Source organism: Neofelis nebulosa, chromosome 3 (genome assembly GCF_028018385.1).
Source record: "Neofelis nebulosa isolate mNeoNeb1 chromosome 3, mNeoNeb1.pri, whole genome shotgun sequence".
Taxonomy (NCBI): Eukaryota; Metazoa; Chordata; class Mammalia; order Carnivora; family Felidae; genus Neofelis; species Neofelis nebulosa.
The window spans coordinates 146,984,947-147,002,170 of NC_080784.1; the positions used below are offsets into that span (position 1 = coordinate 146,984,947).

General features: G+C 40.4%; 1 protein-coding gene across 1 annotated transcript; it reads right to left on the bottom strand.

Moving 5' to 3' along the window:
• Window positions 1-7,377: 7,377 nt before the first annotated feature.
• On the bottom strand, window positions 7,378-17,188 carry EPGN (epithelial mitogen). Its single transcript, XM_058722282.1, has 5 exons — window positions 17,075-17,188; window positions 16,426-16,515; window positions 13,591-13,711; window positions 12,693-12,845; window positions 7,378-11,037 (listed from the first exon to the last, which is right to left on the bottom strand). The coding sequence occupies exons 1-5, from the start codon at window positions 17,115-17,117 to the stop codon at window positions 10,983-10,985; spliced, it is 462 nt and encodes a 153-aa protein (XP_058578265.1). The 5' UTR covers window positions 17,118-17,188; the 3' UTR covers window positions 7,378-10,982.
• Window positions 17,189-17,224: the final 36 nt, after the last annotated feature.

Below are 17,224 nucleotides of genomic sequence, written 5' to 3' on the forward strand. Positions count from 1 at the left end.
ATTGTGATGAGCACTGGGTGTTGTATATCGTGCACCTGAAACTAATATTATACTGTATGTTAACTAACCGGAATTTAAATAAAAACTTGAAAAAGAAAAAAACAAAAAGACAAAAAATATCATCCTGCAATTTAAAACTCATACACTATAGGGGCACCTGGGTGCCTCAGTTGGTTAAGCGTCCACCTTTGGCTCAGGTCATGATCTTATGGGTTTGTGGTTTCGAGCCCCAGTCGGGGTTTCCGCTGACAGCAGGGAGCCTGCTTTGGGTCCTCTGTTTCCCTTTCTTTCTGCCCCTCTCTGCCTCTCTGCTTGTCCCCTGCTCACGCTTGTCCCCCCAAGCCCACGCTTGTCCCCTGCTCTCTTTATCTCTCAAGAAATGAATAACAATAAATAAATATTTAAAACTAACTAAGTAAATGAATACATAAAATTTATATGTTATATGCTAGGTCTGCAAAATTGAATTAGAAAAAATACCAAGAACATTTTTTTCAGAGGGAAACGGCGCCAAAGAAGTGATTAAAATGTGAATGAATATAAAGAAGTATGTGTGAACCACAGGGATTTTGATAATGAATCAACCCTAACATATCTGATGGGAATAATTGACTGATGGATTAGGTAAAAAAAATACACAAATTACTAGAATTTATAATTTACTTGAATTCAAATAATATGATTCCTAGAATATTATTGGCAGAAATTAACTCATAAAGTAAATGGTTGAAATTACACAATCAAATTTATTATTCATGAAAGCATTTATATTGGGTGATTGAGCAGTCTTAAAAATTTTATTTGTCAAATAAGCCAGCTTTTAAACTTAATGTTATTAAGATAAGCCATGAATTCACTTCCTCTTTTTAGCTTTTAAAAAAATTCATTGTTGCAATATTATTACTTTTTAATCATTATGGTTAATAGAGAAAGCAAGTATTCAATTTTAGGTTTGAAAATTGATAGGCACCTTTGCTCCTCTGTACTGCATATGAACAGAACAAGTTTTCAGAGTCTTCTTATTTTATTGCTTCTTAATTAATTTTTATTTTCTTACACGCTTGTTGAAAACAAAAACATTAAAAGCACTGTAATTTTATTTATTTATTTATTTATTTATTTATTTTCCAAAGGTTATTTATTTTTGAGAGAGACAGAGACATGCAAGCGGGGGAGGGGCAGAGAAAAGAGAGAGAGAGAATCCCAAGCAGACTCTGCACTATCAGCACAGAGCCCGATGGGGGACATGAACTCACGAAACTGTGAGATCGTGACCTGAGCCAAAATCAAGAGTTGGACGCTTAACTGACTGAGCCACCCAGGCGCCCCTAAAACTACTGTAATTTTAATAAATGTCAGCATTTATCCGCACCCATCAGTCACATGTAGAGAAGCACGAAGCAAACACTTTAAGACAAGGGGAGTCCAACTACAGTGCACAGTGGCTTTGAGGTGGGACATCCCATCAGAAATTCTGCATCATCATCTTTATCCATACATGTAAACATTGCACGTTTTTCCCAATCAATACCAAGGATACCAGAAAACTCTTTAAAATGTCTTCAGTTGTTTTACCATAAAGAGTTCACAAATGTGTATCTTTACAAACATCATCCACAAATTTCGTAACAATGTGCAGCAATTAAATTCTCTGCTTCCATCCAATCTTAAGATTAAACAAAATTGGATTGAGCTCAATCTTTTAATCGTTTGCTTACTATTAAAATGTGAGCTGTTTTATGAAGGTACCTTCATCGGCTTGGCCTCAGTTTGTGGCTGCATGAGCAATGCGGGGGCTCCATAAAATATTCTCTGGTTGTATCCGATTTACTGTTCAATGTGGCTCTGAAATTGACTTTGAAGGCAATGTTAAACAATTGTAATTTGGTCCTCTGACTAGGTTTTCTATTCTACCTAGTTAAGACTTCTTTCTTTGAAGCTGCGAAATAAATGGAAGATTTTTTTCAAGTGCACATCATGGTTTTGAAACACACAGTAAGGGGCACCTGGTGGCCCAGTCAGTGGAGCATCCGACTTGAGCTGGGGTCATGATCTCAAGGTTCAAGAGTTAGAGCCCCACACTGGGTCCTCTGTTGTCACCTCAGAGCCTGCTTGGGATACTCTGTCCCTTTCTCTCTCTGCCCCTCCCCATTCATGCTCTCTCTCTCAAAAATAAAAAATAAAAATAAAATACACAGCAAGATGGATGATTTTGTGCATTTGTATCTTTCGGTTTTCTTTTTCTTTTTTTTTTTTTTTTTTTTTTTTTAACTTTATTTTTGAGCAAGCGAGTGAGTGAGAGAGAGCTGGGGAGGGGCAGAGAGAGAGAGAGAGGGAGACACAGATTCCGAAGGAGGCTCTAGGCTCTGAGCTGTCAGCACAGAGCCTGACGTGGGGCTTGAGCCCAGGAACCGTGAGATCTGACCTGAACCAAAGTCGGGTGTTTAACCAACTGAGCCACCCAGGCGCCCCTCTCTTTGGTTTTTCTCACCAAAGAAACACCAATATTTTGGATCATTTGCAGCTTCACGGCAACAAGGCTGACCTTCAGTTGAGCATCTAAGTGCCTCTTACACTTTGTAGATGTGCTGCTCCCGCTTGCCACTGTTGGTTCACAGTTTGTGATTGACAGCCTGCTCTCAATGGCTTCACTTTCAAGTTCAATGCAGGAGGTAAACTTTTTTTTTTTTTCTTTCTGCATCATTTGAAGACTCTTGAACAAAAGCAACAGTCTCCTCAGAGGGTGAAAAAAAAAAAAAAGAGGAAGAGAATAAATCACTAAGAAAGGAAGGAAAATCGGAACTCTTTTCCCATTAGTACTACAGTAAGTCAGTAATGTTTGGGGGAAAGCCATCTTAGTGTTAATTTAAACATTAGTGTTAATTTAAGAAGAGTCATGAGGTCTTCTATCCATTTAGAGCCCAGCAAAGGAAGAAACAAATGCTGTGATACCAAGTTTGTCTGAGAGAACTTGGATCCACAGTAACACGGGCCCTTGGAATTATGCCCTTTTTGAAAAAAAAAATTTTAACGTGTATTTATTTTTGAGAGAGAGAGACAGAGTGTGAGTGGGTGAGAGGCAGAGAGAGAGACACACACAGAATCTGAAGCAGGTTCCAGACTCTCAGCTGTCAGCACAGAGCCCGGTGGAGGGCTCAAACTCACAAACCACGTATCATGACCTGAGCCGAAGTCGGACACTTAACTGACTGAGCCACCCAGGAGCCCCTGAATTATGTCCTTGCCACTGCTGTAAAATTTTACTTGGGGAAATGAGGGCTTTCGTAATTCTCCTTTAGTGCCTAATATAATCAGAATACTTCGCGTGCCTGATAATTATAATTCAGTTTTAGTTTGATAGACAAAAGTTGTGATAATTTCAAGGTAGTTCTGTTTGAAAGCGTATTTTGAAAACATCCATTTGTTCCAACATAAATGGACAATTCGAGCATTATAAGGATTTTGTGTTTGCTCACGCATGATTTCAGCCAATAGAACTACTAGGTGAGTGGTCCCTGGGTGTCTCAGTCAGTTAAGCGACTGACTGGTTTTCGCTCAGGTCGTGATCTTGCCGTTCTTGAGTCTGAGCCCGGAGTCAGGCTCTTTGCTGATAGGGTGGCCCCTGCTTGGGATTCTCTCTCCCTCTCTCTCTCAAAATAAGTAAACTTAAGAAAAGAAAGAAAAGAAAAGAAAAGAAAAGAAAAGAAAAGAAAAGAAAAGAAAAGAAAAGAAAAGAAAAAAAGAAGAGAAGAGAAAAAAAAAGAAAAGAAAAGAAAAGAACTGCTAGATGAAGCCACAAAGTCACTGCGCGAGCTGCATTGGCTGCTCAAAATACACACATGTGCCTGGATCGCAAACATCAACTGGCTACCTTGGTTCACGTTTGTGTCACAAGCTACCCTCATCCACATCTGCTGGTACAATTCTCTGTCCCGTTTCTATAACGCTTCCTCCATCATTTGACAATAATTCACCATCAACTCTCCTGACACCCACTTCCGCAAGCAATGGCTTATGTTCTTCAAGATAGAGCGCCCTATATACTAAGCCGTTGATTTCTTAACCATTTAAAATGTAGGAACTGCGCTGTGGTTTTTGGTGGATTTCTTTCTTTTTTTTTTTTTTTTAATGTGTCACTGACAGTTTTCGAGCGTCATACCCCTAACCTCAGTTTTCCTGTAAGCCCTATGGTTTTTGTTGCTCAATTTTACAGTGTGAGGATTTTTAGGAAGGCATTTGTCCCATTATAATAAAACCAACCGTAATGAGTAACAATACAAGCTTCAACAGAAGTTACAAATATTAAGTAATTATAAGTAATATTTATTGAATGAGCTCTGTCCTAGATTTTTACATATATTAGCCATCTAATTTAACTTAGTCTTATAATGACCCTAGGGAGGTGTAGTTGTTATCCCCATTTTATAATAAGATTTAGTGCAGTTAAATAATTTATTCCCCATCACAGAACTAATAAACAGTTGGGATTTAAAGCCCAGCTCTCTTAGGTTGCAGATCCTGCTTCAAACTACAGGGCCAAGCGACAGCCATGGTCTAAGTCGTGTGCCTAGGGAATAAGGCCTTGAAATTGGCCAGCCTTGGGGTCAAATCCAGGTTCACCACTGACTAGCTGCATAGTATTAAACAAGTTACGTCAACTTTCTAAATTCAGTTTTCTTTTCTCTTCTTTTTTTTTTTTTTTAATTTTTTTTTAACGTTTATTTATTTTCGAGACAGAGAGAGACAGAGCATGAATGGGGGAGGGTCAGAGAGAGGGAGACACAGAATCTGAAACAGGCTCCAGGCTCTGAGCTGTCAGCACAGAGCCCGACGCGGGGCTCGAACTCATGGACCGCAAGATCATGACCTGAGCCGAAGTCGGCTGCTTAACCGACTGAGCCACCCAGGCGCCCCTCTAAATTCAGTTTTCTAATCTGAAAAATGGAAGGCAATCATAACAAAATAGCTAATATTTATTGAGCACTTACTATTTCTCCCAAAACACTTTAGGAGATAAATGTCATCCCCTTTCTACAAAGGACAAAACTCAGGCTTAGAAAAGTTAAAGAATTTGATCACAGTGGCACAGCTAGTAAGAGGGTGTAGCTGGGGGGTAAGCCTCAGTCTGTTTTCCGGAACCACTCTTCACTGTAACCCCCAACAAAACCTTCCTCCTGGCTGCTGTCTCTGAGGGTTAAAAGGGAGGCTGTAAATAAATGACTCAACACTGTGCCCAGTCTAAGGCATGAACTTAGTGAATGAAGTCAGTTATTATTACCACTGGCAGTTAGCCAGGAGCAAAAATCATTATAAAACAAGGTAAAATGTAATCGCTGCTTGGTTTGGGACGCGAAAACGCTGGGGGAGGCGGGGTGTAAATATCCAGGGAGTTCAAAGGAGGAAAATGGGGTATCTGTGACTAGGCAGACAGAGATGGAGAGATAATATATGTCAAGCAAACGGCAGAGACCCCAACTAACATAGATAGGAACTGTGAGTCTGTTCAGGGAACAGAGGGCAGCTGAGGGATGGTCTGTGTAAGGAATGCTGGAAGGGTAGATGAGAAAGAGAGACCACCTGAGCGTCCCTAGGGAGGGCCTCTCACTGCCAGGAGAGGAGTCTTGGCCAAACATGGGGCACGCTGGGGAGTCAGTTTGGTCTTTGAGCAGGGAGGTAACATAAGCAGGGTTGAGCTCTGAGGAAACAAATCTGATTAGGATTACAGCAGAGAGTGACCGAGGGCGTGGGCAGGGCAGAGTGTCTGAGTCATCAGACGCCTCCCCTGCCAGCTTCCAGGTGAGTGTGGGTTCTCCTGACAAGCACATTCCTAGGCGACCTGGCCTCTCGTGTTCCTTTATGGCTTGTTCAGTGTGCAGTACAACAAGGCCCTCTGCAGGCAACCTGCCGGCTAGACTCAGAGGAACTGAGATGAGGCAGGACCTTACAATTCATCCAGTCGAAGAACCAAGGTTGCAGACCGTGGAGGCCCATAGAAACCCTGAAGAAGCAGCACTGTGACAGAAGCAGGCTAGGTGTGGAGAGCACACTTCTGACCAAAGCAATGGAAGCGTGGGGGACCAGCGCTCTGTATCCTCTGTTTTCCAAAAGCAGCTTAAAAAGCTAGATTCTTTTTATAGGAAAATATCTTGTTCTCTAAATGTAATCTTGTTTTAAAAGAAACACCATGAAAGTCAAAGGAAATGAATCTGCAGGCCGAATCTGCTGTAGAGGCTGCGTGTTTTTCACATACCACTTTCAACCAGGGACGCGATGGAGAGATGGTCCTTAGAGTCTAACAGACAAGAATATCATGTGTGGAGGTTCCCAACAGAGTGAAATAAGCACGCAGCTGGACCAGATCACAGGTCGTTCAAGTGTCCATCCCCTGCGGAGGGTTTTTTAGTGGTGCTTCCAATTTTTGCCCCTCGCTTAGACTGCTGCCATTGGCCATCTTTCTTCAAAGTGTTCGTGGGACTCGGGGTAGGGTTGTGTGCGTGACATGGCGGGAAGGAAGTTGATGAGATTTGTCTGTGGATGGGAAAACCACTCAGTCCCCATCCCCTCACCAAACCAAGCCAGGTGTGTCCCAGTTAGGGGACTGGTGCCAGAGAACCCTTGTTCACAGCCTGGGGTCAAGTGTTTGCAAGTAACCTCTTCATCCCCTGAGTCCTGAAGATAAACCAGGGTCTATTTACAGTCCACAGTCTCTTCCTGGAACGTGCATTCATCTGTCAGCGGGCACTTAAAGGCTGTTCTGGCCCCACCCTCAGGATGGTACGCATATCTTAATAATCAGCAGATGACAGCAGGGAATTTTTGTGGTTGATCCATGACCAAGGTTATTATTTCATACATTCTAAAGAAAGGAGCATGCAAACCACTTGGGTATTATCTCTAATCTCATCAAGAAGCCAACTATTAACATTAATATTTTCCATAACATTTAAGGAAGCATTATCAGACAGAGTTTAGATGAGGGACTTGAGCGTAAGACCTACCTGGCTCAGTTCTAGGCTCTGCCACGGAAAGGCTAAAGTGACCTTGAAAAAGGAATAGCCTTTTCTCTGAGCCTCAATTCCACACAGGTGTGGATTAATTAAAATAATGCTAATAATGCTTTTCAAGCATTGTAAGTGCTTATAAGTGATTGCTATATTACACCATTTAACTTGATTTGTGAGGAGACTTAGTATTGAATCAAAATTTTCTGGTAATTTTAAAGATCTGTAGATGCCATTCTTTCCAGAAAGATGTAAAGCCTAATTACCATCCTCTTAAAGATCAAAAGCACTGCTAGTTTGATACCTGCTTGACTGCGGTCCTAACCAAATTTCAGTCTAAGTGATTTATGCTCCAATAATATCCAAGACACAAAAATTATAAAGAAAGGTCATGAGATATACTGGCGATAAGACCTGACGAAACAATGCGATTCCCCCTCGTTACCATATAATCATATTCCTAATCTTTATGGGATGTTTCTTTGGAGGCTGTGGGTGTTGCCCACAATTTGGAATATCCATCATGTTTGGTTTTGGCAGAGGAGTGAAGTAGAAGGGTAGTACTCGTTTATTCACGTGGACATTCTCCAGGGGGCCTAGCCTTTGAATTCCGAGGAAATGAATGGCTTAGGCTCTCGTAGTCTGAACTGTGCATTCCGGAATTGAATAATTAACAGAAATTTGGAGCTGAATTTGGAAGATCTGCTTCTGAACGTGCTACTGAATAGAGCCGCACCAAGGCTTGGACAGAAATGTGGACCCACCCAGATTAGCAGTGCCAGACTCTGACAAATTAAATTTCAACACCTCCGGTTCATCTTGGCAGATGCTAGTAACCTGATGTCATGCAGCCATGATGTAAGCCAGAAAGAGTGGTATTTTGCAATAGAGAGATTCTGGTAACCCTTCCCATGAATGTGGGTTGCAGGATATCAATATTTACATCACACTACAGAGAGTTTGTTACATTTTGCAACGCAAGAAGTTAGGTGGCTTACTCATGGTCTTCTGCAGAGACAAACTGCCCTTATGTCCAACATCAAAAGCTTAGATTGCTGATGTTTGCCTTTTTATTTTCTGAAGACACTTTCTCAATTACATATAATGAATGGAAATCTCCTTGACATCACGAAAATGGACATTTCAGAATTAAAGGATTAGATTTGCATTGTGGCCAGAAACACTAAAAGATAATCTATGTTATAATTTCATCTACTTCCGGGATTATAAAAAATATAACATACAAAAAAGTAATTTCGGATGGGGTACCTGGCTGGCTAAGACAGTAGAGCATGTGACTCTTGATCTCGGGGTCGTGAGTTCAAACCCCATGTTGGGTATAGAGATTACTTAAAAAAAAAAAAGTAATTTGGGGAAAGAAGATACAATAACAAGTAATTATGATTTTCTCTGTGAATTTACTGGCTCACATATGTTTGAAATTATGGTGTTTGCCCTCACCCTTATCATGCTCCAAATGCTAATTAATGAAGCACTTATGAATATTGATGACTTAAGGACATGTTCTCAGAGATTGAAGGGTAGATATCTAAAGAAGACGAAATGTGAAATGAATGAAATCGGTGAACCCCTTATCCTGCTTGATTTAGTCAAAGGTGCCAGAAACATGTTTTCCTTTCTTTCCTGAATGATCCACACCACCTAATAATTCATGACTGATAGCTGGAAATGTAGTCTTGATGCCAAGGGCTTCCCTGGCAGGCTTTTCTCAGGGTCTTACACAGGAAAAAAACAGAAGATAAAGAAGTGTGCAGAACATCTTGTATTTATATGCATTGTCTCACTTAAGTCCTACTTACATGTGTAAATATTGCCATAGGAATGCCAGAGATTCCTCTCTGCAAAATGAATTCTAGGCTTCAGGGGACCAGACGATTACTTTGTATGACAGACCACCAACAGATGGCTTCTCATAAGCCACATTCTAAATGCCTGTATGGTCTCACGGCGGGGATTTTATACTGTTAATGCACACCCTTCCACACTGAAAAACTCAGAATCCCTATTGGTTTCTGTTTTGGTTTGGCAATCTGGACATTTTAATTCTCTGTCTGGTGTTTCTTAATTTCAATTATATTGTGTTTACAGTTTAGAAATATTTATAGACAGCAGATATTTGTAACTTTTTAGGTTATCGCCTCTCCAGGCTCAAGCATTGGTTCCTCTTTCCTTTCATCAAGAGGCAGTCCTTAATTAAGCTTTATTGTCTCTTCCTGGACTCTCCCCAGCGCTTTAACACCTTTTTGAAAAGCTCGGGAAGATCCTAGCTTTCTAGGTGTGGTCGCTGGAGTCACTGGGAGGAAACTTCACCTCCCCACTTTTTGGTATGATGTAACCTTTGCATACTTTGTGAGGACAAGCAGAAAATGCTGACGTGTAATTCATCGGCATTAAATTCCTTATGAAGGAAAAACAAAGCTGGCGAAACGCCTTCTACTCAAAGGAAAGCAGAATGTAAAGTTTTGTTTAGGAGCGAATGGAAAAGTCATTACAGAAGTGAAAGTCCTGTTACCGTTGTAGGGACACTCACGTTTGATCCTCCTTTAACCCATCTTGTGATCAGAATTGTTTTGCTTATCTACATCGCAATGGAGAAAAAATAAGGTCCATAGTTTTAGATTGAATCCAAGAGAAAATTGGTAGATATTATTCTTCTTCAATTCCATGTTTCACTTCCTCTAAAGACAAAATTTTAAACGATTGTTTTGCAAACCAAACACTCAAATAGACACCTAAGATGATATCCGGTGGTGTGTTTTGGGGTTCGATGGGGCGTGGGAGACAGAGGTGGTGTTGAGAATAATTCCACTTGCGGGACAAATATGGAAAACTTTCTCTTAACCCACAGTCAAACTCTAAAAACTAGCAGGGCCTTGTAGAAGATAAAACCAAAGCCTGAAGAAATTAAAGGACCTGCACGAGGATAATTCTACTGATGTGGAAGAAGTATGATTAAAGAGGAAGGGACCCTAATTCCCAAGTGGGGACTTCTGTCATTGTTCCATTTTCTCTCGCTATGTGCAAATCTGCTATCAAGCGTTCAGAAATGGCGGAGAAGTTTCCACAGGTTGTCGGCTGGTGAAACAATTCCAATGTCCAATTCTTCAGTTTCTATTTCAGGGCCGATGGTAGAATTTTATTTATTAGTAGAATTCTAGAATTTCAGGCCAAATGGATAGTCACCAGGTAATTCCACTAACAATAGGAAGAGGTGATGAACATAAACATTAGGGGACCACTGAGTCCGACACAAGGTTTTATAATCCATGCAGAAACAGAAATGTTTCACCTACTCAGGGCTCAATATCCAGATAGCTTTTAGTCATCAAAAACTCTTCAACTTATTCCACATTTCACAGATACAGGCTACACAGTGTTGTCATGAGCTGGGTATGATTTATGTTTGCCTTGAACATTCCATTTTCTTTTCCCTGGTTTAGGCTTCAGGCACACGCTTGCATCGCTGGAGGTGCCATAACACTGACCTCATCCTAGCATTAGACACCATGGAAGCTGCATGTTTGGGACTAGGCCCGTAGCGCAGTGATCTAAACGGCCGGTAGTAGCCAGCACGTGAAGAACCCAAGCTTGGCATTGCTTTGGCTTGCTGCAAGGTTGGTAATTATTCCCGTGAAAATTCACATCTGACGTGGTCAGAAGCATGAAGCTCAGTCTTTCTGCAGTAAGAACAATAACCACACAACAACAGCAACAAACCCAGAGTAGGACTATGAACTTGACTTCTGTCACAGTAGCTTGTTCACTCGATTCCCATGGCACCCTAACGATGGCAAAGTCTGAAGACCAACGTTGAAGTTTATTCTCTCATTTCATCACGATCCCAACTTCCTTTATTTTCGAGTCCAGTCAGCTTGGGAAGTTTTGTTGTTTCACTGGAAGATTTCGATTTGGGGCCCACTGATTTTTATACACGCCTCACGAAAATTTCTTACGAAGGCCTCACAGTGGTCTTCCTCCAGAACAGATGTTGTAAGGTGATTTCAATTTTAGACACCTAAAAGAGAACATTGGTTTCCGTGTGAATTGGACGGCTGCTCGTACGGTTTATTGAGAATGATATATACGCTCTGGTACAACAGTTGCTCTTGGTTCCCCACCCAGGGTCCCCTTTCCCCACTGGTGGGCCCATCCCCCATTGGCTATGCATGTTAACTGGCTCAGAGCCAGATCCTTCTCCAGAGGATTGCCCTTGGCCAACAGAGCACCTAGCCTGAAGATCCCTGGGAGATTCCAAACTCTCGCCTCCTTTCCCATGCTACCCGTACCCTTTCCCATACTGCTACCCATGCTTGATGACACAGGGCACTAAAACCAAGATCCCTCACCTTCTTGGGAAAGGTCTACTGTGCCATCCATATCCTAGATCTCCCTGTGGAATCCAGCTGAGGCCATGTCTTTGCTCACTGTCTTCCTCTGCTCTGGTTTTCCTTACTCCATTACAGGGTTCACCTTTAGAGCACTCCCTCAGCCAATGACTTGCACAAGAATCCCCATCTTAGGTTTTGCTTCTAAGGAACTTGACCTCAGACAGCTGTCTTGTTAGCATTAAAAGGCCTGACTTCCTTCCCCCCCGCCCCCGCCCCCATTCTTGGTCTCTTAGGCAATTGATGTAACAGATTTTATCTCAATTTATCTACAATTGACATAACAGAGGTTATTCTAAGATACAGTTATTAAGCAAGCAAACCTTTTCTTATTTTGCACACTCAGTCTTGGTCATTTTAAAAACGACAACTTACTGGGGCGCCTGGGTGGCGCAGTCGGTTAAGCGTCCGACTTCAGCCAGGTCACGATCTCACGGCCTGTGAGTTCGAGCCCCGCGTCAGGCTCTGTGCTGACAGCTCAGAGCCTGGAGCCTGTTTCCGATTCCGTGTCTCCCTCTCTCTCTGCCCCTCCCCTGTTCATGCTCTGTCTCTCTCTGTCCCAAAGATAAATAAAAAGCGTTGGAAAAAAAAAAAAATTTAAAAACGACAACTTACTTAGTAGGCTACAACAAAGGAAATGTGTTTGTGCTTTTTCCTTTAATGTATCTCACATTATTTCTTGACTTTTTCCAAGTTACATGGATTTCAGAAAAAATCACCAGTGTGGATAAAATAGAAATTAGAGTGCACAAGTAACTTATACTTGTGGATCAAGCTTATTGTCTTAGGTTTTTAGCAGTAGACAGAATCTCCTGTATAAACACTCAGCGGATGTCTGAAACGAAAGTGCCCCGTGTTTGTCATCCATTTTCATTCATTTAATACTCATTTCTAGAATTGTTCGTTCAACACATATTTGCTGGGTGTCTACTGTGTGCCAGACATGGTATTTATCACTGATACATAACTGTGAACAAGACACACTTAATCTCTACTCTTGTGGGGCTTGCTGTCCTCCTTACTCATGACTTCGACGTAGGCAGAGAGAGACGAGGTTGAAGGGAAACTGTAAATTGGAGCTATTCTATTGCAATTGCAGGTAGATTTTTACTGCTTGTCTATGTTTAGAAGAAAAAGCACCAAAACAAATCTATGTAGGAAGTTGTCAAATTTGCCGCCATTTTTCACTAAAAAATTATACATGTCAGTGTTTGGTACGATGTAGGGGCTCAATAAATATTCATTAGCTGAACAAGTGCCCAGTGACTTCATATTTTTTTCATACCTCTTTGTTATGTAGCAGTAAAAAATAGCAAGAAAACCACTTAATAATAATCCAACACCAATCCCAATTGCAATGTATTTTTCATAAGAATCCACAGCATATGAAGTTAAGGTCAAGTGTTCACACCTTTCTCCAGTATAACCAGTAAAACACCTTTAAAGAAAAAAAAAAAAAAAAAAGAAAAGAATGTATAATTTGAAAACTCAGAGTGATAGAAATTCAAAGAAATGGCCAATTTCAAAGAATGACACATTTCAATAAAAAGTAAGTAATTTAAAGAGGAAAACACCAAATGGAAGCCAACTGTTAAATGTATCGAAGAAGCTATGTATTTTACAATAATCAATTCATTAAAGCCCCATAGTAATGTAACTTCCCTCATTGGTAGAAGGGAAAGGTAGCTGCTTGCATGAGTTGGTCCAGAAAATTATTAACCTACTCTTTCGTAGGAGATTGCCCAGAAACCAATGATCATAAAAATAGTACTTAATTGTTCTAGAACTTTATATTCCTGAAGTGTTTTTGGTATAGTCTATTTCATCTCATCCTGTAATCAACCCTGTGAAAACTCAGAATCCTCTTCGCACATTGCTAAAACACACGTTTGCATTCAGGAGTCTTGAGGTAGGGCATAAGCTTCTGCATTTCTGACAAGCTCCCAGGTTACACAGAAGCTGCTAATGTGGGAACTGTATTTTTGAGTAATGTGGGTTAGGTAGTTTGGAAAAAGACTCCTTAGATATTCAAATGTAGTGAGTCATGTTCAGACGATGTACCCTTTTTACAAGATAAGAGAGAGGTGTGTGGAAATGTACTAGGTGAAACACATAGAAACACTAGGTGAAACACAAATGCATCTCCTCCCATCTCTAGGACTTGGAAAGTTCTTTGCAATTACCTGCAGATGGCTTTTTCCAGCTCATGGTGGAATGCACAAACACCATTGATGCAGTAACTATTGTGGTCTTCCAGGCAAGGATGTGAGAACTTCAAGGCTATGGGCCCTTCTGTGTAGTCAGCTAGGAGAAGGACATACAATATGAACAGATGAAGGGGGTCACACTTTTATAGTAGGTTTGTTACACACGTGTAAAGAGACCTTTAATTTGAAGAATATTCTTTGGGTGCTCTGCCATTTAAACTACTGGCGGATTCCAACAGCAGGCTATATTCACAAAGGTTAGGTTAGTATCATTTGGACACATCACTAATTAGGGGATGGAGGTGGATTGATTGTTCTATTCTCTAGAAGCTACATAATAAGGTAGAGATACAAGGTGGCCAAAAGGTGGCAGCATTGATTCTCATTTTAGCAGGCTGTGTTGAGCAAGTCTCCCCAAAAGTATGCCCAAATGCGAATAAACGTAGAAGATCGCACCCAATTTTTTATTCTCCCCTTTACACCCGAGAGTCAGCACTTAGGAAACTTGGATTTACAGAGCTAACGAACTTGATTTCTCTTCATTCCCCAAAGAAGACGAGAATTGCCTGCGTCTTCTGTGGACTACCACTGAGAAGGTAACTGAAAAGAAAGCACTTCAGTGCCGCATTTCAGAAGAGGCATTGTTATGACCTATACAAGAACCAGAAACAAGTTATGGCTCAAGCTGCACATAGTTGAGACAACATCTTTGAATATTAATTGGCAATTTTACTCAGTTAAAGATACATTACGAGACAGTGGGAAATGCCCTAGAAACAGAATGAGAAAATCTGGGTTTTGACTTCTAACACTGTGCAAATGACCACATCTGGCAAAACTTCTGTGCTCAAGTGTCCAGAAGCCTCTGCATGGGAAGCTTCCTCTTGGGAAGCTGTGTTTTGGCAAAACGAATACATTTCAGGATGTTTACTCCTCATCCCCTGATATACTGAAGACATATACTTATGCCATCCTTGGGGTATATTCAGTGGGGATGACACTTGGTTAAAGCTGCACAATTGGGTCCTTTTTGGTAAAAATTTAATTACCGATCTTCAAATTTGTCCCAGGCAGAATCAGTAGTGTTTTATTTTGTCGTTATTATGAATAAACATACCTCCCCGTCTTTAGTTATCATGTTATATCATATTTGCCTTTGCTAAGTAGATTCACAGAATCCTACTTATTTGTTTCAAGGGGAAAAAAATCTAAAAAGGCATGTATTTTGTATATTGAAAATACTAAATCTTAGGTACTAAGCCACCAATAAGACACTGTGTCATATAACTCCATGTCGATTAAGAACACACAATATTACCTTAAAATTTGCCTTTATCTTGTTGAGTGTGGTGTTGTGAATCTAGCGTCTCATTTTAATAATTAACTCTCAGCCCGTGAGAATTTCCCATGATAAACTGGGCTAGGTTCTTCCTGCTTCAAGACTAAATTAATTGAATTAGCCAAGCCTGAACCAGGATTTGCTAGGAAATGTGAGAACTGGAAGATACCTCCAAAGAAAGAATGTGCCAGACAGACTCCTCTTTCCTCTAAAAAGAATATTAGTTTTACGTTTATGAAAAATTTCCTAAGACACTGGATGCAGATGTTTGGAGTAAATTTAAAAATGGACAAACTGAGGTTCTCTACCAAGAAAGCAAAGGACAACTGTAGAGATGATGTACTTGATCCCCTGTTTTCCATTATTACTATCTGTAACATGGAAATCTTGCCTTGCATTTCATTTTTAAGGACGTAAGAAGGTGGTGCTGTGTGCACTGTTCCTAAGTCAATCACTGAGAGGAAAGTCTACTTGAATTTTCTACCGTATTATCTTCCAATGAAGATCTTTTCCTCTTTGCTCAGAGGCTCAGAAGACATGAAGACGTTGGCTAAAAATGATCCTAAAGCTCACACGGAGTTTGTTTTGCAAACGGATAGACATTTAAAACTCAAACTGGCAAAATATTTTAAGTAAATGTTTTAATTTAAAATTATTGGTAACATGAGGCATGTTGAAATATTACTATCTTTCATATTCAGAAACAAAGTATCTGACATGATCTTCTTTTATTTGCCTGGCTCTGAGCATAAGCTATGGCGTTTCCTCTGTCCTGTCACATCACCAATTTTCACAAGAGGCGGTGGTGATTTGGGTGAGAATCATAACCACCCGGTACACAGGTCTTGGCAGGTAACAAACCTTCCAAGTTCACCTCTGAGAGTTCAAACAGGTTCGAAAAAAATACTGATGCTCAACAGCAGCCAGAAGCTATTCTAATAATAACAGTAACAGCAATAATACAGGAAAAGAAACACACCATCACCATAACAACAAAAATTGGGTACACATGATTAGGAAACAGAGCATATGTTAAAACAACAACAAAACCCCCCCAAAACAAAACAAGAAAAATGATCTTTCCAAAGATGGATTAAGTCTTCGCCTTGTCCTAATTTCTTCGGCTGCAAAGTCATAGTCACAGATTAAAATATGATACCAAAATATCAGTCATCAAAAATGCCCAAATGGGGACAAACTGCCTCGGGACACATATTGATTATTGGGGACGAAGCTGGAGTCAAGCAGAAGGCAATTTTTAAAAGGCATGTCTTTGCTCGCACTTTTACCTGTCACTTCTATTTAACAGCATCCTGCTTAGAGAGTTGAATGTCTAATAATAAAATACACATTAAAAGATTTCCAGTGTTGCTTTTGATCACAATCCAAATTTCTCACAAAAGGTAAAAAAAAAAAAAAAAAAAAAAAAAAGAAAGAAATTCACTGAAAATACAAAAGTGTGAAGAAAATACCTTCTGTTTTGTTAACTGTCCAGTTACTTTGCTGGGTTGTGTTTGAAGGTGTTCCAGTCACGGCTGCCTCTTCAGTCAATGCTGTCATTGCTATATGAAGGGGTGGGGGGGGGGGAGGGAAAGCATGTTTAGCAGGTGAGCCTCCTTCTATGTGCAAGCAACAGATGGAAAGTTATTCGCAAGCAACAGATCAAAAGTGATTCTTATTCTCACTTTTGTTCTTTTCCCCATGGATGTACATTTGAAAACCATAACCTGATTAGGACAGTTTCCTGACAGTTTCTCATCCATACCTACTTCCCCGACTACCTTATCATTCCAGAAAATAGAAATACATTCATTTTTAAGAGCACGTGGATTCATTTATATACTAATTCAATCGCAAGGATGCTATGGCATAGTGGTTAAAATGTATCAACTGCTCTTTGGTTACAGAAAGCAAACATACTGGTCTCAAAAAAGGGGGTAGCATAATCTGTTAAGAGTCTGTATTACATAATAAAACTCAATTAATTCACAGATGGCTTGTGCTGTTCTTTGTCGTGAAGAACGCCGGTTAAAAGCCAACTTCTCACTAAAACAGAGAGAACAAATCCTATTCATAGTTTACACCGATACAAAATTAACAAGACAAAAACAAACTTCCTACCTTTGAATAAGAGATAGACTGATATTGGCACTCCGAAAGCCATTTCCAGCTGTTGTTAAACAGTATCTTTCTTATCCTCCCAGACTGACGGGTGGAAGGTTTTTATTGAGCTCTCCCGAGTCTTTCTTGCATTTATATTTCATGAAGCGT

What these genes read in the sequence shown, in the direction of transcription:
- EPGN (XM_058722282.1), bottom strand. Translation starts at nt 17,117, where the DNA reads ATGGCTTTCGGAGTGCCAATATCAGTCTATCTCTTATTCAAAG. An exon ending in AGTCTATCTCTTATTCAAAG is followed by an intron (nt 16,516 to 17,074) that starts GTAGGAAGTTTG and finishes CCCTTCATATAG; the next exon opens with CAATGACAGCATTGACTGAA. An exon ending in CTGGAAAAAGCCATCTGCAG is followed by an intron (nt 12,846 to 13,590) that starts GTAATTGCAAAG and finishes TTTTCTTTAAAG; the next exon opens with GTGTTTTACTGGTTATACTG.